This window comes from Coturnix japonica, chromosome 13 (assembly GCF_001577835.2).
Source record: "Coturnix japonica isolate 7356 chromosome 13, Coturnix japonica 2.1, whole genome shotgun sequence".
NCBI lineage: Eukaryota > Metazoa > Chordata > Aves > Galliformes > Phasianidae > Coturnix > Coturnix japonica.
Window position 1 is genome coordinate 15,179,443 of NC_029528.1, and position 27,939 is coordinate 15,207,381.

The following is a 27,939-nucleotide window of genomic DNA, read 5'->3' on the forward strand; positions in this document are numbered from 1 at the left end:
CCTTGTGGGTGCCCCGTGTGCCACTGGGGACCGTCCCTGTCCCATGGGGCGCTGTGCTGACCTCCATGTTGCCCACCCCTGTGCTGGAAATGGGGTCAGGGGGACGGACACTGCACCGGGCTGAGATGTCATGGGGTGGTGGGGGAGCACAGCGGGGTGACACCCACAGAATGGATGTGTCGGTGACACCCGTGGGGACGCAGGCAGAGGGGGGGGTGTGCTGTGCTGTGCTGTGCTGTGCTGTGCTGTGCTGTGCTGTGCTGTGCTGTGCTGGGCAACAAAACAGCCCTAGGGAGGGTGGGTGACACCACTGGTGTGCATGGGACATGGGGGCACAGTGAGGTGACACTGCGTGGTGGAAGGACACGACTGCACAGCTGTGGTGGGACTCTGGGACTGGGGGGGTGCAGCGAGGTGACACCACGTGGGGGTGGGACGTGGGGAGCACACAATGGGGACAGGTGAGACCCAGGGGTCACATCATGGTGCCTATGGGAGCAGGTGGGGTGGGGGACACACGCTGAGGTGACACCCCTTGGGGGGGGGGTTGGCACTTAGTGAGGGGCAGAGAACAGTAACAGCCCACAGGGGGGGAGAGGACACAGCGGGGTCACTGGGCAGGGACGGCCCTGGGGTGGGTGTGACGTGGGGTGGGGGCGCAGCGCAGCGACACCCCACGGGGGACGGAAGGACACGGGGGTTCCCGGCTGCGATTCCCGACGGGAGCGGCGGGACACGGGGGGACGCGCCGAGGTGACACTCGTGGGGGCGCGGCGCCGTGGCACCGAACGGCGGCCAAAGGGACAGTGGGGGCCGCGGGGCGCCAACGGGAGGGAGGGACACCCGTGGGGGCGAGGAGGGGGCGGCTCTCGCGGCGCGGACACGCGCGGACAGCGGGGACACGGCGCGGCCGCACCCGGCGGGGACGCGGTTCGGTCACACGGAGCGGGGCGGGCGGCGGGGGGCGCGCGCGGCTCTCGGCGCGGTGCGGCGCGGGGCGGTCCGGTCCGGTCCGGGTTTTGCCGGCAGCCGCGGGCAGCGGCCGATGCAGCGCCGTGCAGCGATTCGGGGGCTGTGCACTCCCAGAGCGAGCAGCGATGTGGAGGTGGGTGTGCGGCGGCGGCGAGGCACCGCGCCCGGCTCGGCTCCGCTCCCGGCGGGGCCCGCTCCGCGCTGCGGGCAGGTGCCGAACCCGGCCCCGTTCGGCCGCCCGCGGTCCCCGGGCTCGGTGCGCGGCGCGGAGCGGCTCCGTTCCCCGACCGCCCCCCACCCCCCCCCTTCTCCGACCCCGGCCCGGCCCGGCCCGTCGGTGGGTGCCGGTACCGCGGGGCTGCCCCGGCGGGCGGAGTTGGGGGAAAAGTGTCGGGAAAAAGTTTGGCGGGGGGCGTTTGGGCCGGGGGCGGCTCTGATCCCGCTCTCGCTCTGCTGTGCTGTGCTGGTGCTGTACTGTGCCGTGCCGTGCCGTGCCGTGCCGTGCCGTGCCGTGCCGTGCCGTGCTCTGCTCCGCTCCGCTCCGCGCTGCGCTCCGCCCGGCGGTGCCGCTCCGCTCCGATACGCGGCGAGCAAAGTTTGGCGGCGGGATGCGCGGTGCGGTGCGGGGCCGGGGGGGGATCAGCGCCCGCACCGAGCTCCCGCTCCCCGTCCCCGCGGCCGCCGCCTCTCGGTGCCCGCCGCCGTTTCCCGGGTGACAATGGTGGCGGCCGGGGCGCGGGGGCGGCGGGCAGCGGGGCGCCGCTAGCGCCGAGCACGGGGGGGAGGCGGGGGGTCGGGGGGGGAGGGTTGTGCGGCGCCGGGCGGGAGGGGGCGGGGGGGGGGGTGCAGCGCCGCACCCCGGGGACCTTCTCGGGCGCGGGGAGGGCAGCGCGGCCGGGGGGCGGGGGGAGCTCGGCGCTCGGTGCCGGGTTCGGCCGGGGGCGGTGCGCGTTTTCCGGCGGCGACGGCAGCGGGGGGGACGTGGGAGCGGCGCGGCGGAGCCGTGCGTAACAAGTCCCGAACTTTGGGGGTTTGTCGTTTCGTCGCTTTTTTGGCGTGTCGGGTTTTTCCCTCTCCCGAAGTAAATCCCTCCGTTAACATCATTATTATTTTTCTTCCGCTCCGCCGCCGGCCCCGCGACGGGCGCGAGGGGAGGGAGGGAGCGGAGCGGAGCGGCGGGCGGCGCCGGGGATGACGGCGGAGCCGAGCGCGGTCGGTGCGGCGGGTGATGACCGAGCGCCGCGGTCCCCGCTCGGTGCTCCGCAGACCGCGGCCCCGCCGGGTTTCGTCGGGTTGTTGTTTTTTTTTTGCCCCCCCCCCCGTTTGTATTTTCTTGCCGCTCTTTTCCCTCTCATCTCATCCGGCTCCGGCGCTGCGCTCCTTCCCGCGGGGCCCCGCAGGCCGGGGGTCATTGCGCGGCGGTGATGGATGGTGCCGTGGGGGCAGGGGGCAGCTCCGCGTCCCGCGCACCAACAAAGCTGCTCCCGGCGGCGGCCGCGCGGTGCTCGGAGCCGTGCCGTGTCCCCCACCCCCCCCACGGCTCCCACGTGCGTGGCCTCGCGCCCCGGGAGCCGCCCGCCGGGCCGGGAGCTGCGCTGCTGGTAGCGGCCGAGCCGAGCCGTGTTGTGCCGTGTTGTGCCGTGCCGTGTTGTGCCGTGTTGTGCCGTGCCGTGCCGTGCCGTGTTGTGCTGTATCGAGCCGTGCCGTGCCGTGCCCCTCGTACCGGCTTTGTCCAACGCTGTGACCCCGCGGCCCGTGGACAGGCGCAACGCGCAGCGGGGACCCAAACCCGGAGCCGTCCCGCGGCCGCTGTGCGGCACCGTGTTCCCGCGGGCCGTGGCGGCGCTGCCGGGGCTCCCGGCCCCCTGCCACCCCCACCCCCCGCCCCGCCACCGCCACCGCCGTGCCCTGACCCCGCAGCGGCCGTGGGGGCCGCGCCAGCGGGTGACAACAAAAGCAAAGTAACAAAGGCCCCGCCGCGCGCAGAGCTGCGTCCCGGCCCCCCACGGCGGCACAGGGCGGCGGGGCCGTCGTGCAGCGGGAGGACGGGAACGCGGCGCTGCGCGTGGGGGGCTCCGCGCCGGGCGTTGGGGCGGGGGGTGTCGCGCCCCGCGGCTCCGTGAGCAGCGTCGCGTGGGAAACGTTGGGGGCGTGCGGGGCGCCGAGCCGGGCTGTGCTGGGGGGGGTCGTGGCGGGGATGCGGGGAGCGCGGTGCTGCCCGGGGGGGTCGGAGCCTGCGGAGCGGGTCGGTGGGCGCCGTGCTCCCACGTTCGGTCCCATGACGGGATGGGGGGGGGGGGGGGGGGGGGGGGGGGGGGGTGCAGAGGAGCTGCGGGAGCCTGCGCGGGCTCAGCACCCGTGGGCGGCCCCAGGCTGCGGCCAGGCACTGCGGGGCGCCGCGCTCCGATGTCCGGCCGTGGGGATGCCGGGTCCCCCTGGCACGGCCCCTCCCCGGGGTTGTCTCCTCTCCCCCGTGTGCGGCTCCGTCCCGCTCGGCCCCACGTGCTGCTCACACCGCCCCGTCCCGGTCCCTGCCGGCTGCGGTCCCACGGCCGGGCCGGACGCAGCCCCACGTCGTGCCGGCAGCTTTGCGGTGGGGCGGTGCGGGGCTGCCCGGCCCCATCTCCCAGCAGATTCCTCCACTCCTGCCCCGATGGTGCGTTTGTTTTCCCAAACCCCGGCTGTAGGAGCAACCTCTTGATTAAGAGTATTAATAGTTAAACTTTCAGCTCATAGCTTAGACTCACCAGACCACGAAAAGCCTCCGTCCTTTACTCATGCTCTGTTGCTCAACTAAAATATTGCACTCAAAAGGTTTTTCTTTTTTTTTTTTCCTTTCCTTTTCCCCTGACTCAACTTTGACTCCTGGGAGCTCAGGGGCCGCTCAGGGGCTCCTCGTGGCCCCGGCTGAGGGGGGTCCTGGCTGGCAGCCTCAGCACCTGTGGGCACGGGTCGGTGGGTGGGGAGGTGCGATGGGGGGCTGTGGGGCCAGGGGAAAAGAGGTCAGGAGTGGGGCCCTGGAGAGCACGGGGTGACCCACGTGGGTGGCCGAGGGCGAGTTGTGACCCCAGTGGTGATGGGGGAGCGTCGGGTGTCTGCAGGTGGGGGTGAAGGGCACCTATGGGTCCGCCCGTGTCGCTGCACTCGTGGCACCAGTTCTCTTGCCTTGCCCTCTGCCCCCTCCCTTTGGGGTGCTGCAGGGCTGTGCTGTGCTGCAGGGCTGTGCTGGGGTGGTTCTGTCCCAGCTTGCCTTTCCCTGTGCCTTGGAAGCAGGTGGAGGGCACTGTGCAGCCTGGGATGGCAGTCATCACCGTGTGCAGGTGGCAGCCTGTTATTAGATGAATAAAAGGATTTTTAAGGTCACTGGTTTTTCTAGAGGTGGAACAAAGGCCGTCCTGCTGCCCTGGGTGCCCGCTGCTCTGCGGGGCTGTCACTGCCCTGGGTGCCCCACTGGCATCTCCGGCCGTGGAGCTGCTGCTGGTGGTTGCAGGGCGATGTGCCACCCCCAGGGGTTGGTGGCCTCCTGGCAGCCCCCCATCCTGCTGCCCCAGCCAGGTGCTGCTGGAGCCTCGGGGCTGGGTGCTGGGGGGGGAACAGCCTTTATGGGGCACCCAGGCAGGGAAATTGTGAGGTGGGAAAGGGAGTGAGATAATGGCCCTGCTGGATCTGTGTGCTGAGGCTTGGCACTTGGTCTGTGGTCCTGCTGTGGGATCTGGGAATGTGACTCTGTTTCCTGTTGCTCAGGTGGTATTGCATGTACCAGAGGGTCTCCCATGGGCCTGGGCATCCTTAGCGCTGACAGAATGCAGAACTGTGGCCTCCATAGCACGGTGCTGTGGGGTTTCATGTTGGCCTCGTCCCTGCAGCTGATGGCACAGAGGTGTAGTGCTGTGTGCTGCCTGTCCAAGCGCGATGCTCTTAGTGCCGCAGCTCAGAGAGGTGAGGACAGTGACAGGCACTGGGTTGTGGCTCCGTCCCTCTCTGACGGTGTGATGTGGTTCCCCAGGCAGCTCAGTGTGGGTGTCCGTGGGCACTGTGCTGTACGATGTCACCACTCAGTGGTGGGGGAGGAGCTGGACCCATGGGGAGGTGCTGTGCTGGGCTGTGCTGGGCTGTACTGGGCTGTGCTGGGCTGTACTGGGCTGTGCTGGGCTGTGCTGTGCTGTCCTGGGCAGTGCTGTGCTGTGCTGTGCTGTGCTGCTCTCCATGCTGCTGGGCACGGTGGGACCCATTCAGCTCTGGTGTCAGCCTGGTGCCGGCTGTGTCCTGGGCATGGTCCAGGGCAGGGTGCAGGTGTGTGCCTCAGTGCATGTGTTGGGGTGCTCACCCCCTGCGCCTGCTGCCATCCCACAGCACTGCTTGGTGTGCTGGCACTTGGCAGCTGTGTCGGGGCAGCTCTGGCCCTGCCTGGGAGCGTGGTGTGATGGATGGTTAAATTTTGCCTTTGCAATCCTGCCTTGAGTTCTTGTCTCCACTCCAGCTCTTTGTAGAGATGTCTGGGCAGTATCCATCTCCCACAGTCTTCCTTTCAAGAGCCTTAATCTGTGCCCGAGCAGCTCCATCCATTCTGACCCCAGGTGGTCTCTTGGTGTCCAGCGAGTCCTGGGGTCACCATTTCTCATGTATTTTGCTAGACCTGCCCTCGGGCCTTTGTGCCTTGTTTTCCATCCGGCTTCATGAGAAGAGCTGTCTGCAGTCCAGCCCTGAGCTCAGAGCTTTCCACTTGGGCACCTCCCGGCCGTGCCTCTGCGTGATGCCATGTTGGCGGTGTGGCTGCTCTCTGTTCATGGCCCTGGCCCCAGGGCTGGCTGCCCCACAGGCTGTTCCATGTATCCCCATGTCTCTGTCTGGGGCTGAGATGCTCGAGAGCTGTTGGTGCTGGGATGGCGCGTGGGGCTCCTGTGGTGCTGTGCTCAATGAAGCTTTGGGTCCATGGCGATGCGCCCTCTGATGCTGTGTGCAGCTTGGCATGGTACCATCCCTGATCTCCGGGCCGCGGTCAGTGCCTGGCACTGTGGTGTCCCCCCGCACCAGTGCTGTCCCTGCTGTCCCTGCTGTCCCTGCTGTCCCTGTTGCCTGGCTCCCCATGTGCCACTGCTGGGACGTTTCCCCCATTTCCATACCCTGTGAGCATGGCCGAGCATGGCCGGCCCCAGGAGTGCTCGCCTTGCCCTCTGCTTTACCTTCTTCATCTCGCTAATCTGATGGCCGGAGGTATGCGAAGCATTTCAAATATGGCCTCGTTCTCTGGCTCCGGACAGAGCACGCAGGAGGCGTTGGTTCCTTCACACTCCTCCCCAGCCCTCCGCTCCCGTTCCCCCTCCCACAAGCATCCCGTGCTGTGGGCACAGCGCAGGGCACGGCGTGGTGTGAGCTATGGGGTGGGGATGGCTGATAGCTGCTATGGGGAGGGGGCTCCCACGGGCTCTGTGGTGCCACCGGTGGGGCCCAGAACTGGGGACAGCGGTGTCCCTTGCTGGGGGGTGGGGGCGACAAGGGCTGATGTGGGTGGGCACGGGGTGCAGGCTGTGAAGATCCCATGGGGTCCAGCTCTGCCAGGTGCCCCGCTCAGCTCTGCACCTGTATGGACACTGACCCTACAGAGCTGTTCATGACGTCATTTCTCACCCCTGGCGGCCAGGAGGGGGGCAGGGAACAGGGGCAGGGAACATGGGGGCAGGGAACAGGGGCAGGGAACATGGGGGCAGGGGGCAGGGGGCACAGCTCCTGGCAGCATGGTGGGGCCCAGCGCCGGGTGGGGGCTGCATGGGGAGGTGCTGCATCGCGCTGCGCTGCAGGAGAAGGCAGTGGGAGTCTGTCAGCGCTCCGGCTCAGCTGAAGTTGCTATTTAAAGCCAGGGCAGGAAAATCGAGGCGGGAGATGAGGAGGGGGAGGTTTTGGGAACAGCCTCGCATCCCTCTGCCCGTGGGAGCTGCGGCCCCAGGACAGCTGCAGAGCTGGATGGGGGGGGACTGGTGTGACGGGGGGCCGGGAGCCAACGCGAGGCGTCCACGCTGTAATGCATCAGGACAGCCTGCAAATCCCAGCAAGGTGCCGGCCGCGGCCGAGCTTGTGCTGCTGCACCACCGGGGGGGCTGCGCTGCCACAGCGAGTTGTCGTGGGGCACATTGGCTGGGGGGCACCCGCTGCTGCCTGGGGCGGGGGGAGATTTGCAGTGAGGGTGGAGGGACTGAGCCCCAGGGCTGAGGATGGGGAGGTGTGTGTGGGGAAAGTGAGGCAGAGGGTCGTGCTGCGCTGCAGCTGCCGGCACACGGTGGGCACAGGACGCAGCCCTGCTGACCCCTCCATCCCCAGCTCAGCTCTGTCCCCATGGCTGGGTGGCACCTGGCTGCTGCCCGGCCCCAGAGCCCCCTCCCTCTGCCTGCAGCACTGCGCCGTGCCAGCCTGACGCCGTTTGGCTCAGGAGAAGCTGTGTGCTCGCACATGGACGCTTCCAAAGCGAGCAGCTGGGTATGCGTGCGGAGGAGGAAGGAAGGAAGGGGAAAGCCAGCCGTCAGGGCGTTTCTATTGATGAGTTTGTTTTATCACGTAGGTGTCGAAATACTTTGCAAAGAGAGCAGCCGAGCAATGTTTGGGCCTGGCCTTTAGCAGGGGCGTGATGGAGGAAGGGGCCGAGCAGGGGCCGGGCTGTGCTGGGCTGTGCTGCCCCCTGGGCTGGGCGCTGTGCTGGAGGTGCCTCAGGCTGATTGCAGGGTTCAGTTGGCTGCTGTCCTTCCCTGGGGTCCTCCCTTCCCACGAGGCTGATTGTCATCCTTCCTCCCGCTGTCTGAGCTCCCAGGGGTCAGGATGAGAGCTGGAGGTTTGCCTCCATCCATCGGTGTGTCCAGATCCGCCTAACGCTGCTGTGTGCTTCCCTCCTCACCATCAGGTTTTGTTTCCTTAAATAAAGAGCCTTTAAAAGCGCTCATTATCCATCTGAATGGGAAAAGAGGAGTCACCTTGGATGTGATGCAGCGCTTCGGTGGGTGCAGTTGGTGGGTGGAAGTTGCTGCTCCCCTGCTCTGTGCCCGCACCTCCCCGGGGCACACAGCCCGGCCAGGATGGACCCTTTTATTTGTGAAGGCGTGGGGGGATCGGGGAGGATTAAGTGAATGTGACCCCAGGTAGAGATTAAGGCTGTAAAAAAAAAGCTGTTTTTTCCCTGCACTGATGCACCGTGAAGATGAACGTACATGGATTCGCAGGCAGCTGAGCGAGGGGTGGTTGTGGCAGGAGGGGTGGGGGGGGGGGGGTGGTGGGGGCTGTATGGCCTGGGGTGCCGGGAGCCCCAGGGGTGGGTGCTGGGGGCTCCTGCGGGTGGAAGCATCTGGGCTGCTGTCCCGGTGCCGAGTGCCGGTAATTGCAAGCAGCCGAATGCTGGCAGCTCCTGACACTCGCTGCGAGGCCGTGGCTGCGGCAGCTAATCTGAAAGGACGTAAACTCGACAGGGAAGGCTGGAAAACACTTGGAGCAGCTGAGGAGGTGGGAGCAGATCACCCCCCCCTCCCGGCCACAGCTCTCCCGTGCGTCAGGCTCCCTGTGCCCCAACCCTCACCCTGCAGATGGGCCTGGGGCTCCCTGCAGAGCTCCGGGATTAGCTGGGACCTGGGATCTCAGCTGCGTGCTGAGCATCCGTCAGATGAAGCCGTGTCCCACTGTGCTGCAGGCACAGGGCCTCAATAGGGGCTCTGAGGTGCCGGGAATCTGTGGGAGGACACTGGGGTATCCCTTCTTGGGGGGCTGGAGGGGTTCTCTGGTGCAGGATGGGAAGCAGGGGTGGCTCCAAGCCGTTGCTGGAGCAGCATGAGGGCCAGGCGGGGTCCCTGGTGAATCCTCACCCTGCTCCCTTCTCCCATCAGATGTTTGTGTTTCTGGCTCAGGGCTGAGGGGATTCCTGGAGCTGGGGCCCATCTCCCACGTTTGTGGTGTGCTCTGGGAGGCAAGCAGGGCTCTGCACATCCTGGCAGCCTTCACCCCTGCGTATGGGCTGTGCGTCGTGGCCCTGCTTTGCAGAAAGCAGGAGGGTGCTCTGCAGCTGCCAGAACTCCTGTGGGAGCTGGGGAGCAGACCCACTGTCCCACTGCAGCTGAGCTCCTGTGCCAAGGGAGGTGGGATGCACGTGGTGGTGTGAGCACTGTGCAGGGCTCAGAAACCCCATGTCTGTGTGTGCCTGGTTGGGTGCACCTTGGTGCTCCCTGAGGTGCAGAGATGCCCCTGGGTGGGGGGTCTGTGAGCTTCCAGGGCCGCTGCCTCCCACCAGTGCCAACCAGGTGTGTTGGTGCTCTGGGTACATTCCTGGGTGCCAGCCCGTGGTGCTGGTTGTGCTGCTGCAGTCAGTGTGGGGAGCACAGGGTCCCCCCTTCCCCGGGGCTGTGCCCTGCCCAGAGCCGTTCTCCTGGCAGCTGGGAGCGGAACAGGCATTGCTGTAGTGAGTGGAAAGTTGGAGGGGTGAAGCGCAGCCATTTCCCCTCTGAGAGCCACCTCCTGCAGCCGTGTCATCGGGCTGGCACAGGGACGGCCTGCAATGTGAGCGGCATCAGGGACGAGCGTTGCTGGCTGGGTGGCAGCGGGGGCACGAGCTCAGTGCGAGTCGCCTCCAGTCCCACAGGGCAGTGCTGTCCCAGGGCCCATCTGCCACCCTGCTTCCCATGGCAGCTCGTGGGAGCGGAGCGGCTGGGAGCCCTGCTGCCCCCAGGGAGTGTGAGGACAGGGGCAGGACTTCCTGCTGCAGGGCTGTGCTGTGCCATCCCCGCCTGCTGGGGATCTGTGGGTCTGTGCCCTCCTGTGGGTCTGCACTGTGCTGCGTCCCTGCAGGGTGTGCTGAGGGTGGGTTGGAGGGGTGCTGGGGTGGGAGATGCTGGCCCAGACCCCTGGATGTTGTGCTCTGCCTGCGTGGAGACCATGATTGTGACTGGTGTCCAAGTGGATCTGTTGTATTTGTGATGCAATCAATCATCCCGTGTCCCAGTGCCAGCAGCTCTGCACATCCCTGTGCTGGGGATGCAGCATGACCATGGCTTGGCCGGGATGTGTGCAGCGCTGCGGCTCCCTGCCCTGCTCCTGACACAGTGCTGCTGGGCTGCTGGGGCTTGTACAGCTCCGGGGTTCCTGTCCCTGCCCAGCTGCGCCCGCTGTGCTTGGGCTGGGGAAGAAATGCCTCCAAGGATGGTAGGAGGAAGAGGCTGCGATTTTATCAGCAAAAAAATACCAGCCCTCTAAAGACAGATTGATGATTTAAGCAAATCCCTGTGACACCCCCGCCTGTTTCAGGTAGGGTTTGACTCGGGGTGTCCTTGTGGTGGGGAGCTGCAGCATCCCCCATCCTTGGTGCCTGGACACCTTCTATGGGGAAGGTGTTTCCCAGGTTGGTGCCTGGGCTCCCGGCTCACCCCACATCCCCAGCGTGTCGGTGTGGGGCACGGCAGCCGTGGGGCTTCTCCTGCACTGGAGCTGTGGGGCCGCGCAGCAGCCGGAGAGGTGGTATTTGGAACAAGGGCTGTGGCTGATAGGAAATCACGTGGCACAGAGACCTGGGGCTTTACGGGAAGAGAGATTAGCGAGGCGAGGGGCAGCGCGGGGCTGCTGGGTGCCTGGGGCTGCTGCCTGCAGCACAGCTGGCTCTGCTGCCCGCTCACACACAGCCCGGCCATGGAGCTGTGGGGCACCGTGGGGCTCTGTGGGGCCGGGGAGTTGTGGGCAGGTGGGTGGTGGGCGCACCCTCCCCAAAGCACCGAAGCAGATGGTCCCTCCGAAGCGAGCTGCCCCTTCCGCATCGATTCTCCGCGCTGGATGGTTAACGATTGCTTTCCAGGGTTAATTAAACTCTCCTCGTCAGGGCTGCTGCACCGTGGGGGAGGAGCGTTCCCTACCTGCGCTGCTGCCTCCGACTGCGGCCCCGGGAGGGACGAGGCCATGGCTGCAGCCGGGATTTGCTTCCAGGCCGGCGCTCGCCTCGGTATAAATCCAGCAGCCTGGCAGTTGTGTGAGGAGGATCTCGGTGGTGGCTCTTCTCTCTGGGCCATGTGCAGTGTGGTGTTGTCAAGGTCAGCCCCGAGCCCGGCGCTCTCCGGCTGGCTGCGGCCTTGGATGCTGGAGGAGAGGCTGGCAGGCGCCTTCCCAACGTCTGTCGTTCTGTTTTTGAGGCCCGCCTGGTCCCTCCTCCCGCTCCCCTGGTCCTTTAGGTTTAGGCTGCAGACACGTCTCTATTTCCAATTATTTTTAAAGCCGTCAAATATTTGGCAGCTGGACAGTCATTGTAGAGTAGCGTGTTTTGCAGAGCGGGTCACCAGCCGTGCGATTGTTCGGAGTTTCTGATTCTTGCATATATAAATATGCCCTTTCATCGGGAGCTCTCAGTCGAAACTGCCATCTTTTGCCTCATTGTCAACATCGGCGAGGTTACGCATCGTTTGCTGACTCACAGCCTCCTGCTCTAATTACTCGGCTAAACTCCCTCTGCGGCGCGGGAAGCAGTCGGAGCCCCCGCCTTCCTTCCCTCCCTGCCCTGGTGGCCAACCCCCACATCCCTGCTCCCCATCCCTGCCCCAGAGCTCACCACCCCCCGGCCCATCTTTGCCCACTGTGCTGGCACAGGGAGCTGGTGCCATCTCAATGTACCCCCGTGGCAGCGCCGCTCGGAGCACTGAGTGCAGCTCAGGTGCTGGGGACCTGGGGCTGTGGGGGCTGGCAGTGGCTCATAGCCCTGCTCAGGGCTGGGGTGGATGGCACGGTGCACATTGCTGAGAGAGCATGTGGCATCAGCTGCCCCACTGATGCGGTGCCCACCCCCAGGTGCTGCCCCACTGAGGGCTGCTGGCTGGGTGCTGCTGCAGCACCAGGACCAGGCAGTGCTTTGTGCCAGGCAATGCGCCAGGGCCCTGGGTCAGCGGGAGCCTCCTCTCCTCCCTCTGCGGCAGCACCAACTCAGACAAGCTGTGCACTAAACCTGTTAGCTTATCCTCTTTTATCCCAGTCTGATATGATCATCCGCACTGTAAGCTTTCATCCGGGCCCAGCGTGATTTCCAGCGTTGGAGTGATTTGAACAGACGCCGCAATTACTGCAGGCTCGGTCTCACCCCACTCCTCCGTGCAGCTCGGGCTGCTCTGCAGGACCACGCAGGTGCCCAGGAGCAGAGCTGCAGAAGATGGCACAGCCTCTGGCGTTCATTACCAGCATCATCTCTTGCACGGCCCCAGCCTGCGCTCAGCAGTGTGCCCTGACACGGCCTCAGTGCTGGGGGCTCGCGCCTTCTTCCTCCCGAGGGCCCCCAGCCCTGCGTGCCCCCATCCCATGGAGCCCAGCGCTCTCGTTATCTTCCTGTGTGCTCGGTGCTAATATTGTGGTGGAAACAATGCCCTTGCAAATCCCGCTTGCTAGCAGAGGTGAAACCTAGACTGGTAATCCAGCGGTAGCGACCGAGCGCCAAGCCAGTAATGCAGCACTGCTGGCTTTGGAGGAGCAGATACCTTATTTATTTATATACATATATCAACATATACGTGTTTGCCCAGGCTTCTGTCTGTCACAGAATGGTACAACCTCGCATCTTATCTTGTAAAGCCATATTTTGGCCCTTTTTTCCAAAGAAAGTGAATTTGAAGCACAGGAGACAGCGCTGGTTTCTTTGGAGCCGTTACGATCTGCCATGTACAATAAATCCGTCTTAGTTTGTGGATTATTGGCCCAATAGACCGTAACAGCTCTGTCAGCCCCTCCTGGCATGCTGTGTCCAGCCAGCGCAGTGTTCTCTTGGTTCTCCCTTTATTTCTAACAGAAATTTCCGACGGGTTTTTCCACGCCGTGTGCATGTACAGCAGCTGATATGGAAATGGCAGGAGCTCTGCCGCCTGCCCAGGTTTTGTTGGTTTATTTCTTTACATGTATGTTTCCCCTCTGAAAATACCCACGGGCACAAATCTCCGTGAGGGAGTCCAAGTCCCTGAAATCTGTTAAAGCATGAAGGAGAGCTGTCACCATTGAGAGCAGCAGGACGACATGGGGCTGTGCTGGAGGAGCGGGTCGGTGTTTTGGGGTTGCTCGGCACGGCTTCCCATGGAGAACCCCAACCCTGCCTGGGGACAGCAGGGCCAGGCGAGGGGACGGGGACAGCAGGGACAAGGCCAGTGCTGCTTGGGGCCAGAGCAGGAGCTGTGTCCGTGGGGATTAGTGCCTTGGCAGCTGGTGGGGGAGATGCCTGCCCTTGTGCTCGGGGCTGTGTGGGGCTGCTCAGGGCCAGGGTAGGGCTTGGTGTAGGCTGAGCACTCAGGGCCGTTGGTGCTGGGTGGGCAGCGCGTGGCCACACTGTGACTTGCCCCCAGCGGCACCTTTAAGGCCCAGCTCTGTGCTGGGGGAGCCAGGCAGCCAAGCAGCCCCATAAGCCCATTAAGAGCTCAGTGAGCCCTGCGCCTCGGGGGGCTGTGCTGGGGACTTGCACCGCTCCACCAGAAACAGCCTGAGCCCCCAGCCCCACATCCCAGCATGGGGCTGCCTGCTGCACTGGGACCGTTACCTGTCCTTCACATGGATGTCCAGTGTGTTGGAAATGAGTGAAGGAGGAAAGAAAGCAGCATGGGTCTTTGTGAAGGCCTGCAATGGAAACGTGCCTTCTGCTGCTCATGCCCAGCGTCCTGCACAAAGGCTCTCAGTGAGCTCCTGCACTTCTTGATGAGGCAGTGTGTGAGATCCCAGTGAAACTCTACCTAGCCCTAGAGCTAACTCATGATCTGATCAAAGATGGACACTGGGGTTCCTTGGTGGAGCCTCTTGCTGTTGTTCCAGTATATCCAGGGGCACTGTGGGAGGTGTTTCCCAATGACTCTTCCCATCCTCTTGCTTAGGACTGCTGTTTTTCCATCCTGTCCCGGGAAGCTCGAATGGAAGGAGAAACCTTTGGTCTCGGCTTCAGTAAGTGTCAGGCACCAGGGGAGCTGGTGGACACCCCTCCAGCAAGGAGCTTGATGGGGGGCTCATTCCATGCACTGCTCAGCAGTACAATCTGGTGGAGCTCGGTGTTCCCCATGGCAGAGCGTGGTGTGCTGGTGGTGCAGGTTTACCTCTGCTCTGTGTGCCATGGTGCTCCTGGTGCTTGCAGGATGGATGGATGGAGCAATGGGAGTCCTGAACGAGTCTCCCTCAGCCCCCACTGTTGTCATGGCTGCGATGTCTCCCCTTCTCCCATGGCTGTTCCCAGCAGCAGGCAGCTCCTGGCTGCTCTCTCTCACTCTGGGGGGTCTCAGTGCCATTGATTGCAGTTTGCAGTTGTGGTGAGGAAGCTTTGTGGCTCTTTGTGGCTCTGCTCCGTGGGAAACAAGAAGCTGGGTGCTCTATGGTGTGCAGCAGGTATAAAGGAAGGAGGCCCTTGGGCAACCTTACCTAGCTGTCATCTCACTGCTTCTCCTGTGATGCTCCAGCTCACCCATGGTGTCACATGCTGTGCTGCTGTGCCTTCACTGACCCCAGGCTGACACTGTGATCGCTTTGGGGCTGTGCTGGTGGCAGTGGGGACGCAGCAGTTGCTTTGCTCAGTTTGGGGCCCTGAGGTTCCTGCCTGGTCTCTCCATCCTGCATCGCCCCAGCACTGGGCACCCTGTGAGCACACAGCTGGCACAGGGGATGCTGAGCTCGAGCGGCCGCCTGCTGCCCGCCCAGGTTTGATCTGTATTGTAGATTTTAAAAATGTGATTGCTCGTTCCCAGTTGCTGCGTTTCCTGAGAGCGGTCTCGTTTCTAGCTTATCTTCAGACAGCCTCAGGGGTATTCCCTGGGAGTTTGGGAGTTTAATCAGGCATTGCTGGGGCATGTGAACTCTGTGTATAGTGGCTGTTCCCATGGAGGGGAGAGCCTCTTGCAGATATTTAGGTTGGCGTGCCTGTGCTGGGGGCTGGGCCTGGCTGGGAACGCACGGCTCCTTTCCCCGGGAGGGGACATGGAGAGCAGGGTGACAGCTGCTGGCCAGGGGTGGCTGGTGAGCCGGGCGTGGGGACTTTGGGGGCTGCCCCTGCAGTGGGGCTCATTGGAGGGAGCGGCCGCACCGGCATTGATGTGTGCTCCAGCCTCAGCCAGGCAGCTCTGGTCCCCTCCATCCCTGGCTGTGCCGCCTGCACCCTTCCTTCCCAGCTGCCGAGTTCATGTTGGAGCATCCCGGCTGGGACCTGCCGTTCCCCCCATCCCATTGCCCTCCTCCTGCAGCTCCCTACCCCCCCCCCAGCCCTCACTTTGCTGCTCATTTTGGTTCGGGTGGTTTATAAGGGCAGGCAATCAGGAGCTGCGTGGAAATGACCGATAGGCGAGATGTTGGGCTTTGCTTTGCTGGTGAAACCGAGGGCTTTTGTTGCTGGCTGTTTAGCAGGCAGTATTTCTTTTTAGGCTGGATATATTCCTGGCAAGAAAAATGATGGATGCTCTGTTTCGTTTCCAGTGGCAGTGTTTCAGATTCCTTGCTCCAGGGCAGAAGCTGAGCTAACTCCGATTCCGGAGCAGCTCTGGTACCTTGGCAGCTTAAAGGCCACGGGGTTGCTTGAATGACAAGTGGCACTGAGCGCAGGGAAGGCTCGGGAGAGTCGGTTTTGTGCAGCGTGCCCTCAATCTCTTGCAGGAAGCGGGGCGGGAGGAGTGAGAGCCCACTGAGCGGGGAGGGAGCCTTTCATTGTCTTAGTGCTTTGCAGGCAGAACGTGTGGCAGAAAGCGAGCCCAGGCACAAAGGAGGAGCGCTGTGCCTTCCTGGCGAGCAGGGCTGTGCTGTGAGTTGCTGCCCAGGCAGTGGGGTAGGTGCTGAGAAGCGCTGAGTCTTGGGGTGCAGCTAATTCCTACGTCCTGGGAGCTCCTGTGCTCCCCTGGCCCCCCCTGAGTCCCACTGTGCCTGGCTGGGGGTCTGGATGCGGACCCTGGAGGCTCAGGGCAGCTCCTGTGCTGAGCTGGGGCTGTGGATTCTGTGGCACAGAGCAGCGCTGTGCCCACCCACCCCGGCCATCAGCCTTCCTCTTCTTTCTCCTTCTTCTTCCTATGTTCCTTATGCAAGCACGGCCAAGTGAAACATGGTGCTGACCAAAAATAACAACCACAAGCAGATCCAGACAATGGATAAGCCCCCAGTGAGGGCAAGGGCGACCCGAATCCTCCCAGAGGAAGACGGGATTATTCTGCGTCCTATTAGACATCTGTCAATAGCTGCCATTTGTGGACCCCGGCTGCTTCCCGACGGCGCAGCCGCCTTCCTGGTGCTACAAGGAGTCATTCAGCAGCCCATGTGTGCTGCACAGGGCTGCCTTTGGGGTGATGGCACGTGTCGCTGCTGTCGGTTTTGGTGTGGGCAGCTGAGATGCTCCCAGATCCCCTCATATGCCAACGTCTCATCAGCCTGCAGAGGGTGACCGGCTGGTCCACACCCTTGCTGCTCCCATCCTGTTGTGGCTCTTTCAGGCTGGGTCCTTGTGTTTGGGCAGCTGTGCAGCTCTGGGCAGCAGGATGCAGAGTCCTGAGCATCCCTTGGTGTGTGCTGTGCCCTCATGGGATTACAGGCGATGTGGTGCAGGTTGCTGGGGCTGCTCAGGGAGGTGGTGCTGGTTGGTCTGGGACTCTTCACCAACAAATACTCCCGGGTTGTTGTGCCTACAACTTTGTTTTTAATTAACTTCTAGAAGCTTTGCTGCTGCTGATCAGTCTCTCTGTGGCCCGGTTATCAGTTATACCCCATGTAATTTTATGCTTTAATCGGCCCATCTGTTAGCCATGGTGATTCACATGGCTCAGGGCTGCGGGGGTCTCCCTGGGCAGGGGTCCCTCTGCAGTGCTCAGTGCTCCTGCTGGGGCCACATGGGGCAGCTTGGTGGGGGTCCCAGCAGTGCTGCTGGCACATGGGAGGGCTGCATGTCTGCCAAACCTCCTTTGGTTCGCTTGTGTCCCCTCCCACACGAAGGGTCCAAGTCCCTTCCTTTGAGACACTGCCAGTTCTGCTTGGACACCCTTGCTGTGCACAGTGCTCGGGTAGCAGTGCCTGCTGTGGTGCTGCGCTCTTGCCCTGGGGTTCTTCAGCCGTGGGCTTGGTGTCTTCTGTTTGCTGGGATGTGCCAGTGCCCAGCGGGCAGTAAATGTGCCCAGTGTCCTTCCTGCGGGGTCGGTCAGCCCAGCCCCCGAGTGCTGCAGCCCCAAATGCCATCGGTCACCTCCTCTGGCAGCCCGATGGGGCCGTGCTGGAGGTTTCTCTCCAGGAGGGTCCGGGGGCTTTTCAAGGGAAGGTGGTTTTGCTGGACTGAGGCCACGTCTCCAGGGTGCGCCCCGTCTCCTGTCCCTGCGGGGTGGTTGCTGGCTGGCTGGGGGTTCGCAGCACCTCGTAGCATTATGTGGGACTCGGTGGGTTTCTGAGCCGCTCTCCAGCCCCGGCTCAGAGCCGTGCCGCCTCCTGTGGCCGCGGGTGGGGAGCGGCGCTGAGGAGTGGGCGACCATGGAAGCGCTCCCCAGCAGAGCCGTGCCATGGCGCGTGAATGTCAGATGCTGCTTGGCTGCGAGATCGGCTCTTGCAAACACAGATCTGTTCAATCCCATTTGGAGGGAGGTGGGGGAGGCGGGGGGGGCCCTTCCCGAGTCTCAATCTGGTAGGTTTTAGTTACAGTCGTTTTCGGATTTGGGCAGTGAACGGCGCAGCTTTGGCACGGGGGGATGGATGAGCCACGCGGGGAGCGCGCCGGGGGAGGTGACGCTGCCAGCCCCCGCTGTCCCCGGGCTGTGGGGCCGGCCGTGGTCGCGCTCGCCTTCGCTGCGTCCCCGGGCAGCAGCTGCGCCAACAGAGGAGGGGGAGGAGCCGCCCGGAGTTGTCCACAGGGCAAATGGAGCCCTGAAACACTCGGGTGGACGTTTCAAATCGCGTTATCTCCATAACCGCCCTGCTCTGGCCCTTCCAAGTGGCAGAGGAGATAAGTGGATTTCGAGGGAGCGCCTGGTCGTCTGACATTTAAGGCTCCGTAATCCATAACTGCCGCCCCTCAAAGGCAGGACGGAGCCACGCTCCCCAGCCAGGCAGCACGGGGCAGCCCCAGGGGTACCCGTGGCAGCGGTCGTGTGCTGGGGCAGGTTGGACCCTGGATCACTGCGGGGAGACAGAGCTGCTGCTGGCACCACGACGACGGGGCTCCTGTTACTGGTGTGGAGGTGGTTGTTTGCTTGGTGCAGCAGTCAAAGGCTCCTTGGAAAGCCAGGGCGCTTTGCTCTTGGTCTGAGTGCATTTGTGCAAGGCAGGAACCAGCGGGGAGCTGGCATTGCCTTCTGCATGGACACGTGCACGGAGCTGGTGTGAGCCCAGCACCCATCTCTGGCTGGGCAGTGTGTGAACTGTGAGCTGCTCTGGGAGGCAGCGTGGATGGAGAGCGGCTGTGAGTGAGGAGGAGGCTGGTGGAAGCCACTCGGTGCCATGATGCTGAGCCATCTGCTTTCGGGGCTAATTCCAGATGCTGGATTTAATCTTCCATAGCTTTTTTTAATTCGGGAGTTGGCTTCTTAGCGTCCCCCCGTGCCACCTTGGTAGTGGAGCAGCTGCCACTGCCAGCACTGTAAGAACGTTCTGGAGATGAACCACCTCTATGGAAGCACCCAGCTGGTGACCCGGCCCAGCTCTGGTCACGTCTCCTGCACTTACAGCACCACCCAAACCCACAGCAGCCTCTGCATCCTCTGCTGGTGCCCTGAGGAACCCAAGTGGGTGGCAGTGATTTGGTGCATCCGTGAGCGGAGCTGCTGGCTGGACCAGTTTTGGGGAAGATGAATGGGAAGAGCAGAGCTTGTGGGCTGTGAGTTGGCAGAGAAGACTTGCAGACAGAGAGGAGAAGTGTGCCCTTGTCTTTATCTGCTGGTATCTGTGCGTGTTATTGGGTACCATTAGAACCCCCCTGGATGGATGTCCTGCAGGGTCGTTCAGCCCTGTGCCTTGACTTCTCCCCTCATCCCTTGGCTCCCTTTGGTTTCCCCATGTCCATAGGTGGCAGTGCCATGGTCTCCGTCCCCGTGCCCTGCTCTCTCCTGCAGCTGGGCACTTGCTGGGTCCGGTGCCTCCAGGCCCGACCGGTGACAACGTGGGCCCTGCTCAGGGCTGGCCACGGCGCTGTGGGGTCGGTCTGTCCGCCTGTCCGTCCGTCTGTCTGTCCGCCTGTCCTGGCGCGTCGCTGGGAGGCGGGGGCTGTGCCGGGCGGCTGGCCGTGCCTCCACGGCGTGGGGAGGGGCGAGGGGGAGGAAGCGGGGACAAAAAGCCCGCGGTGGACACAATTACAGCCACGTAGAGCCTCCTTTTTAGAGGCTGAAAAGACGCTGGTTTCCCTTCCGTCGTCCGTCTGCTCCACCTCTGCCGGCCAGACAATGGCGGGCCCCGGTGCCCACCAAGCGGCACAATGGGGAGGGAGCCGCGCTACGGCATTTAAAGGGCTGAACTTTTAATTTCTGTCCCTTTGTCTCGGAGCAGCCCGGCTCCGGCTTTTCTTCCTTCCCTTTCTCTCTTTCCGTTGGTGTCTGTGCATGGCTGAACGAGCAGCGGCTCTTACGGGAGCAGATTGATTTATTTAAAATTAAAGGAAAGCAGAAGTTATTTTTAAAGACAAGAGTTTTTACATCTGAGGGAGCCGGTTGCTTTCCAGTAACGCCAGGCAGCAGGCGGTGAAATAGCGCAGGGGCTGCAAAGCTCCGTCCGTCGTTTCTCAGCGCTCCGCACCCTCAGCTCGGCGCTTCCTGCACCCACAGCGCCCAGTGCCCGCAGTTCAGCTCCGGTTTCTGGATGTGGAGCAGCCCGGCGCGGCGCTGGGCTGGGAGGCAGCGGGTGCCCGGTCTGCAGAGCTCGGGTTCTTGGTGGTGAAGCCCGCGGGCGGCGGAGGCGGTGGCAGGGCTGTGTTTTCGCTCCCCGGAGGCAGCGCCGCTGTCGGGGCACTGTCTGACTCCTGTCGGCTTCGAGCTCGCTGTGCTGGGGGCTGGGGGCCCTCCCGCCCTTGGTGGGTCCCCTTGAGCCCTGGCTCGGCTCCAGCCTAAGCCGAGCGGCGCAGACCTGGGCGCGGGTGCATCACATGCTGCTTAATGCCACACCGCGGCTAAGCACCTTCTGACAGGGACCCAGCTGACGCCGCACGGCGCCTTCCCCAGGGGATGGGGGCCGGGGCCGGGGGGCCGCGCTCTGCTTTTCCTGGGGTCAGCCATAAAGACGGGATTAAGATAATTAATTCCTTCCCCACCCCCATCCCCCTCCTCCGGCAATTAGCGACGCGGGGCCGGGGCGGCACGGCCGAGCTGCGGGGCGATACCGGGGGGTTGGGGGGGGGGCTCTGCCCGTGGGCACCTCGGGGCGAGGCAGCGCCAGGCGGGCACAGATGGCGGCAGGACAATGAGGGGATTGTGCGGTGCGGGGCCGGGAGCGGGCAGCTGGGATGGGTGAAGTGTGCTGGGATGGGTGCTGGGATGGGATGGGTGCTGTGTGCTGGGATGGGTGCTGTGTGCTGGGATGGGTGAAGTGTGCTGGGATGGGTGCTGGGATGGGTGCTGTGTGCTGGGATGGGTGCTGGGTGCTGGGATGGGATGGGTGCTGGGTGCTGTTGGGGTCTGGCCATTGCAGGGGAAGATGCGCCCTTGGAAATAACGGATGGGGACAGAGAGCGCCGGGTCCCGAGCTGCGGGGCTCGGGATGCTCGGGATGCTCGTTCCGTCCTGCAGCGCGGCGAGGCCGCCGGCACGTGGTGGAGGTTTAAGGGCGGCAGCTCAGCCAGGAGCCCCGAAGGTGTCTGAGCGCTGTCAGCGGCGGCTCAGGCCGCACCAGATTACACGGCGGGCCGCTAAATCCGGGGCTGCTCGTTGTGTCGCTCTCGGCTGCGGATCCCAGCCGGGCACGCAGAGCTGGGGACGGTTCCGCCGCTCCGTTCAGCGCGGCTCTTTGCCGCCGGCCCGGGGCGGTTCGGGGGCAGCGGGCAGGAGGCGGCGTGGGGCGAACCCGGGAGCTCCGCAGCGCCGTGCGGGGCCGGGGACCCCCAGCCCGTCGTCCCACCCCGGGCACGTGGTTCCTGCTCCGCCACCGGCCGAGGCGCTGCTCAGCGCCCACCGCGCTGCGCCCTTTGCGGGGCCGCCGCCGTGAGGGGCGGAAGAGGAGAAGGGCCGCAGGAAAGGCGGTCGCGGGCGGGCGTGAGATAATGCCGCCGGGCCGCTTTATCTCACATCCTCCCGTTCGATGCTTTTCCTGCCGCTCTCCCCTCCTGGCCCCAGCGCCGGCAGCTTTTGTCACCGAGGTGTGACCCATCCCCACGAGCTGCCCGGGCTCCGCTGCTGCCCGGCGCCCCCCGGCATCGCTGCCCACCTCCCCGCCGGGCTGTGCCGCCCACGTGGCCGCCGTCGGGAAGGGCAGCGTGTCCTGCGCCGCAGCGCTGCCTCCCTCCCACGTGAATCGGAGCTGCGGGCTGGAACCCGAGTCCTGCATCGATCCGCGCTGCATCTTAAATCCCACAGCAGCTGAAGCAAGCGGTTTTAGTGCGAGGGTGGGGGTGTTTTTCTCCGCAGGCGAGCTGTCTCCTGCGTCGGGGTGAGATGGGCTGCCTTCCTGTTCCAGTAATGTGATGTTTGGCACAGGCACCTCGCCCCCGTCCGCATCCAACGGCTGCTGGGCTGCTCTGTGGGCAGCGCCCCGGGCTGTGTCGCGGTGCAGGCACTGCCAGGCCGTGCAGGGCCGTGGGGTCCCGCGGAGCTCCGTGCGTGGGGCTGCTGCGGGGGGATGGGGGGGATGCGGGAATGTCGCCTACCTGCGCCCGGCCCTCCCCGGGGTGGTGGGACCGGCGAGGGGCCCCCTTAGGCACTGCCCTCCCCCAGCTGCCGCTGGGGTGGGGACGTGGGTTCCTGCTCCGCTAAGCCCTGGAGCTTTTCTCTAAAGCCTGATTACTCTGGCAGTGCCTGTGCGTGTGTGCGTGCTCGGGAGGGGAGGAGGAGGAATTTCACAACAAGTGTTGGCGGCCACAACGAGGCCCAGCTGCTCCTGACCCCCCCGGGGCTGTGGCAGTAAGGGGGGGCTCTGTCACCTCCCTGCAGTGATGTGTGGGCAGGGGATGTGGGGGTCATGGCACCGCGGGGTGGGCAGGAGGTGTGTGCTGCAGCTCTGCATGTTGCAGCTCGCCTCCCTTCCCCTGTTTGGTGCCGGTGTGAGCGCGGCCCTGGGGACAAGGGCCCGTGGAGGCAGTGAGCACAGCCATGGCAGTGTGCCACACTCCAGCTCCGTCCCGCATCGGGCACCGGCCCTGCAGGGCTGCGTGTTGCTGGAGCAGAGCAGGACGGGAGCCCCACAACTGCTATGGGGCGCTGGGGGAGGAGAGGCAGCGCTGGGAGCCCTTCAGCAGCACAGGGACGTGGCTGTGGGGCTGGGGCTCCCTTTGTGCCCCCCATCTGTGTCTGGATGGCCACCCTTTTAGAGAGCAGCGGAACGGATCTCCACCAAGGTCCGTTCCCTGGAGTTTCTTTGTTCGTGGCGCTGAGTTTCGTTGCAGGGGGAGGAAGAGCTGCTTTGAAAAGCCTGCTTGCTTTCACCAGTACTAACTCCCTTTTATTTTCTGCTTCCAGAGCCGTGTGTTTTGTATCAGAGCCGCCAACTATGTCTCTGCACTGAAACTGCTGCAGAGTTTTGCGGCCCAGCCTGGAGGACGCGCCCCGTGGATGAGTGCTCCCGCGTGAGCTGTGTCCGGTGGCCGCTGTGTGGGTGCTGCGCCAAGGGCGGCGGGGCTGCTCCGCTTCGGGGTGCTTCTCATTGGCTTTGGTTGTTCCTCTTCCTGCACCATGTCGAGTTCGGGCTCCCATCAAGGCGCTGGGAACAAGCCAGAGGCGGAAAAAAATAGCCAGGATGACTCTCATCCCCCCGTCAGCACTGAGAGGAGGAACAAAAGTGGGATAATTAGCGAACCTTTGAACAAAAGTCTTAAGAAGTCCCGTCCGCTCTCCCACTATTCCACCTTTGGTAGCAGCAGCTCGGTAAGCGAACATTCGGAGAAAGGCAACCCCTTAACTAACGGCAACGATGCGACTGTGGATAAAAGTAATTCTACCTCAAAGCACAAAAGCATCTCTAGTATGCTGAGCAAATTAGACAGGGTGGCGGAAATCTCCTCAGAAGGACAGAACGCCCTACAACAGTTTGCTCAGTCAACAGAAATGCTCAAAAGAGTGGTACAGGAGCATATTCCTCTCGCAAGTGACCACGGGACTGCTATCTCTGATATGGAGGCGGTCTCAGCTGCAGAGACAATGAACGGCCCCTCTGATTTTCCTTACCTGGGGGCTTTTCCCATCAACCCGGGCCTTTTCATTATGACCCCTGCTGGCGTGTTTCTGGCAGAGAGCGCGCTCCATATGGCTGGCTTGGCAGAGTATCCAATGCAGAATGAATTGGCATCTGCCATCAATTCGGGGAAAAAGAAACGGAAAAGATGTGGCATGTGCCCGCCGTGCCGAAGACGGATAAACTGCGAGCAGTGCAGCAGTTGTAGGAATCGCAAAACTGGCCACCAGATTTGCAAATTCCGAAAATGTGAAGAACTCAAAAAGAAGCCTTCTGCAGCACTGGAGGTAACCGGCCCCTGTCAGGCACCCTAACCCTTCCTGGGGCAGCTCTCCTGGGTTCGGATCTTGCCCTAGATAATAAAACGCCTGGTACTTCCTACTTTTTTTTCTTTTCCATTAACAGTTCTCACCACCAGCTGTGTGTGCTGCCCAGTGCCCCTGGCTGCCCCTCTGTGCTGGGTGAGGGCCGGGGATGCCTGGTGCTGGGGCCCTTTGTCAGCATTGAGGCAGCACAGGGCAGCAGTGTTGCTGCTCCTGCACCAGGCAGCAGCTCCGGACCCGGTGTGTGGGTCGGAGGGTGGCAGGGGTGTCTGTAGGGACAGACCTGCGGGCGGTAGCGCTGTGAAGCCGTGTTTGTGGGTTGCCTGCAGCCCAGCCCTTTGGCTCGCTGCTTCATTCCATGCACTAGTGGGGAGCCCTGTGTTCGGGTGGGAAGTGGCTGCAGGTGAAATCCAGCACACAGGGCTGTGCCTGCACTGGGGCAGAGCTGCTTCCAGCATCCCATGGTTCAGCTGCCTCCTGGAGTCCATGTGTTCCCAGGGGTGCTGGGATGGCCGCTGCAGTGCAGGATGCAGCCCTGCTCTGGATGTTGTGCCGAGCATCCCCTCCATTCCCTGCACGTACTGCATCTTCGCTCTGCAGGGCGATGCTTTGTGGCCATGGGGACTGTACCGTCACAGCAGTGCTGGCCCTGGAGCTGCCGACCCACACACTGGGCTGGGGCTGCCTTGCTGTGAGCCAGGGAGGGCACATTGCTGGCCCAGGGACTGCAGGAAGGGGCGGGTGGGCCGGGTCGTGGGCTGGACTGGAATTTGCCCTGGGCCGTGCACACCCAGCAGGCACACGGTTCTCTGGGTGAGGGCTTGGAGCACTGGGGAGCAGCTGTGCTGTGCCGAGGCCCCTCTGCAAATCCCCCACGTACTGTGTGTGATCTTTGTGGTGGCCCATCCGGCCATCAGCTGTGCTTCCCCATCCTTACGCTGCTGCTGCTGGAGGCCAGAAGTCACCCTGACATCGGCCAGATCGTGCGTCCTGGCACGAGGGCACGGCCTGTGCTCTGCCCTTCCCCAAGAGATAACCCACTGTTTCCTTAACCACGTCCCACGTTTTCAATTAGCATCAGCTCCGAATGAATCGTGAAGGGGGAAAAAAAATCTATTTGGGCGGTGGGGATGAGGAGAGGGGGACCGTGTCTTTCACAAACCGCTGTATTGCTAAATTATATTCTTGTTCTAATTTGCTGAGTCAGTGATCTGGAAAAAGGGAGAAAGGAAAAAAAAAGTTCATCTCTTCGGAAGAGTCCTAAAGCGGGTCAATAGAATCACAGCTCCCATCAGCCAGACAAGCTGCTCCCTTCTCCAGCGTGGTGCTGGTTTGGGGACAATAAATAGCACGGGGAGCCCGTGAAGCTCCCCTTGATTTGTTGTCCCATTCCACATCTGGCTGAGATCGGAGCTGCTCAGGTAGAGCTTTTGGTTTGATAGTGCTGGGCCCTACAGAGGATGCTCCTGTCATTCCCGGGGCTGTGGAGGCTGGGGATGGTGGGTGACGCTGGGCTGTCTGAGTTTTGGAGCAAGTGCTGCTGCAGCAGCCGTGGTCAAGACGTCAGCCTGCGCCCTGTATCTCCTTGGTAGGGCTGAATGCCACACGTGCAGGCAGCAGCGTCCTCAGAGAGCCCGGACAGGGGCTGCAGCTGTGATTAAACATTGATCTAAAATCAAGCAGTAAAAAAAATAGAATTAAACCTTTATGGAGGCATAAAAATCAGGCTAAGTCCCTATCCCGCCGTTAAGCTTTATCTGCACATCTAAAGAGCCTGAATAACTGGTTGCTGCTGGTGTCCTGCTGGAGTGGCTGCTGGACCAGGCGGGTCGTGGGCTTTGCAGCAGGCAGCAGCACAACCCTGCACCCACCGGGCTGCTCTGCAACCTGCCAGCCCCCGGCAGAGCTGCGGCCCTGGACATGTAGCTCGGGGCTTTGCTGCTGAGCTGTAGGGCACACGGAGGCCGCAGACGATGGGGATTTTACCCAATAGAGCTGTCCTCCATCTGTAAGAGCCTCGGTGAGCTGACTGTGCTGCTCCTGTTAATGCTGGTGTGGTGGTTGTTGTCACATTGCAGGGATGAGGCAAGATCTGCCCTTGGGCATCAGCACTACAGCCCTTTGTCTCCCTTTGGTAATGGAGAGCTGCCTCAGACACCTCCCAGGCCTGTTAGGAGTTCCCTCTCCTCTTCCTCCCAGGTGAGGGGTATCTGAAGAGCTGCCCCTTGCCCATCGCTGTGAGCCCCGTGACTCAGACGCATCGTGTTCCTCAGACCCTTGGTTACAGTTTGCAGGGATCACAGCTCATCCCGGAGAGCAGGGCTGGGTGCGGGGCTGTACCAGTGCAGGGTATGGCCACTGCCCTGGGAAGGTGCCGTGCTCCCTGTTGTGGCACCGCTGTGATGTGTGATGTGGGACCTGGGGGGCTCTCCAGCATCCGTCTCCCTCTGGTGCAGCAGCACGTGGGCTCAGGGAGCTCCCAGCTGTTCTGCAGGTGGTGTCAGAGAACCCATTGGTTCCTCACTGCTCCTCGTGGCCAGGCAGGGTTTGGCTGGGCTGGGATGGGGAATGTCCTCAACAAGCCCTGGGGCTGCTGCCACTGCTGTCCCGTGCTTGTTTGGGTGTGGAGAAGTGGAAGGAGAGGGCTTCTGTGGGTGCCCTCTGCTCTGTCCTGCTGTCCCTCTGACAGCTGGTGCTGGGTCTGCTCTGTGGGGTGGTGGGAGGTCACTGAGGCTGCTGGGAACATCTGCATCCCTGGGACACGTTGGTGTCCCCAGCAGCTCCTGGGTCCCACCGCCTCCAGCAGGACCTCGGCTGCTCCCAGCCTCCTGTGTGGGTGCTGTGTCCCTCCTGCCGTCTGTCCGACCCATCACAGGGTGGGCTGTGGGATGTTGTGGGGACAGGACTGGCTGTACCTGCCTGGCCACTGTGCTCACTATGGCTGAGGGGAAGCCGGGGGTTGTGCCACTGTGGCTGTGTGGCATGGGGAACAAACTGGGAGGGCTTCTCCAGGCCTCCCCTGCAGCGGGCAGTGGGCAGCGGGTCCTGCAGCACAGCCCTGCATTGCCTTAGCCGGGAGCCCCACACTGAGCCTGCTGGAGGCTGAGCTGTGGGGTTGGGCAGGGCTGGGTGCCCATCGCCTGCTCCAGCAGCTGCGGCCCCAGATCCCAGCCCTACAGCCCCAGATCCCAGCCCTACAGCCCCGCAGGGGTCGCAGCCGCCCTCCTAATGCCTTGTCCCTCTGTCCTGCCCCCCCCCTTCTCTCTTCCTTTCCAGAAGGTGATGCTTCCTACAGGAGCTGCGTTCAGATGGTTTCAGTAGGAACGGGAATCCCAAAGCTCTGTCATCCAAGTGCAATGTCACTGCTTGCTTGTGTTGTCTCAGGCAAGGGATTTTGGCTGAAATGAATGGATGCACCTGTGTCTCTTTAGAACCAAAAATATTTTCTCGCAAATTTCATTCCTGTTTTTATAATTCTTTTTTGTTTGTTTAACATCTCCGAGTCCTCGTCAGACATTTAACTGCTCTCAATTAAAATAATCAAAAGAGAAAAGCAATGGATCTGTAAAGTACCGAGACTTAATAGACAGAGTATGGACAATCAGTTTCTTTCTGTGTTTTGGTGTTGATGTTGTTTATGTGTGAAAGATGCAGTATTTGTGTAGGGAATGTAAATTTACAGTAACCTTTTCAAATCTAGTTACTAATAAGCACTACTGTAATTTAGCACAGTTGTTTAATTGCACCCTCATTTATACTTTTTATTTGATTCTTTCCCGTCATCCAATAGAGTGGATAGTTTCTAGAATGCCTCGACTTCATGTTTATAAATGAGAATATGTTTGAAGCGATGTAGTTCCCCTCTCCTCGCCGCTCACCTGCCTACGTTTAACCAGCGAGAGGTTTGGAATCGCGGACGGAAGGAAACAATTGCTGCACAAATGGCGGTTTGGGGGGAAAAGGAAAAGGAGAATTTAAGAAAGGAGAGGAAAAAAAGGCAGAAAAAGGTCCTTGTTTGTTAGTTTGTTCATGCAGAGCAAGAAATGCCACGTGCAGGAGAGCCCCGCGCTGCAGCGCTCCGCTCCTGGAAGCAATGTTTGTAAACGGGCCGAGGTTGGAATGGAAATCAAACCGACACGCAGGACCTGTGCTGAAGCAGTTCCGAAAAGCGATCTTTCTCTTCTGTTCAAATCCCCGTCTCCAGCTCTCCACACCATTAAATTGAAATGCTGTTTGTAATGTTTTAGCGATCCAGGCTGGTTTTGTGAATAAAATGAATGCATGTTTTGTGTCGTCATTCACAGCTCTGTTATTTCTCCCTGTCCCCACGTGCCACCTGCCCGGCCTGCAGGCGGTGCTGCAGCAGGGGGCTCTG

The 27,939-nt window shown here is 62.4% G+C and overlaps 1 protein-coding gene across 4 annotated transcripts; it reads left to right on the forward strand.

Annotated features, from left to right (window-relative positions):
• Positions 1 to 987: 987 nt before the first annotated feature.
• Positions 988 to 27,861, forward strand: CXXC5 (CXXC finger protein 5). 4 transcript variants are annotated; one of them, XM_015876317.1, is made up of 3 exons: positions 988 to 1,105; positions 22,530 to 23,528; positions 26,841 to 27,861. In XM_015876317.1, the coding sequence occupies exons 2-3, from the start codon at positions 22,743 to 22,745 to the stop codon at positions 26,883 to 26,885; spliced, it is 831 nt and encodes a 276-aa protein (XP_015731803.1). In that variant the 5' UTR covers positions 988 to 1,105; positions 22,530 to 22,742; the 3' UTR covers positions 26,886 to 27,861. The 4 variants fall into 4 exon arrangements, with proteins under 4 accessions (XP_015731803.1, XP_015731806.1, XP_015731804.1 ...); XM_015876320.1 differs by having other exon boundaries at positions 26,844 to 27,861; XM_015876318.2 differs by lacking the exon at positions 988 to 1,105 and adding an exon at positions 1,913 to 2,002.
• The last annotated feature ends 78 nt before the right edge of the window (positions 27,862 to 27,939 follow it).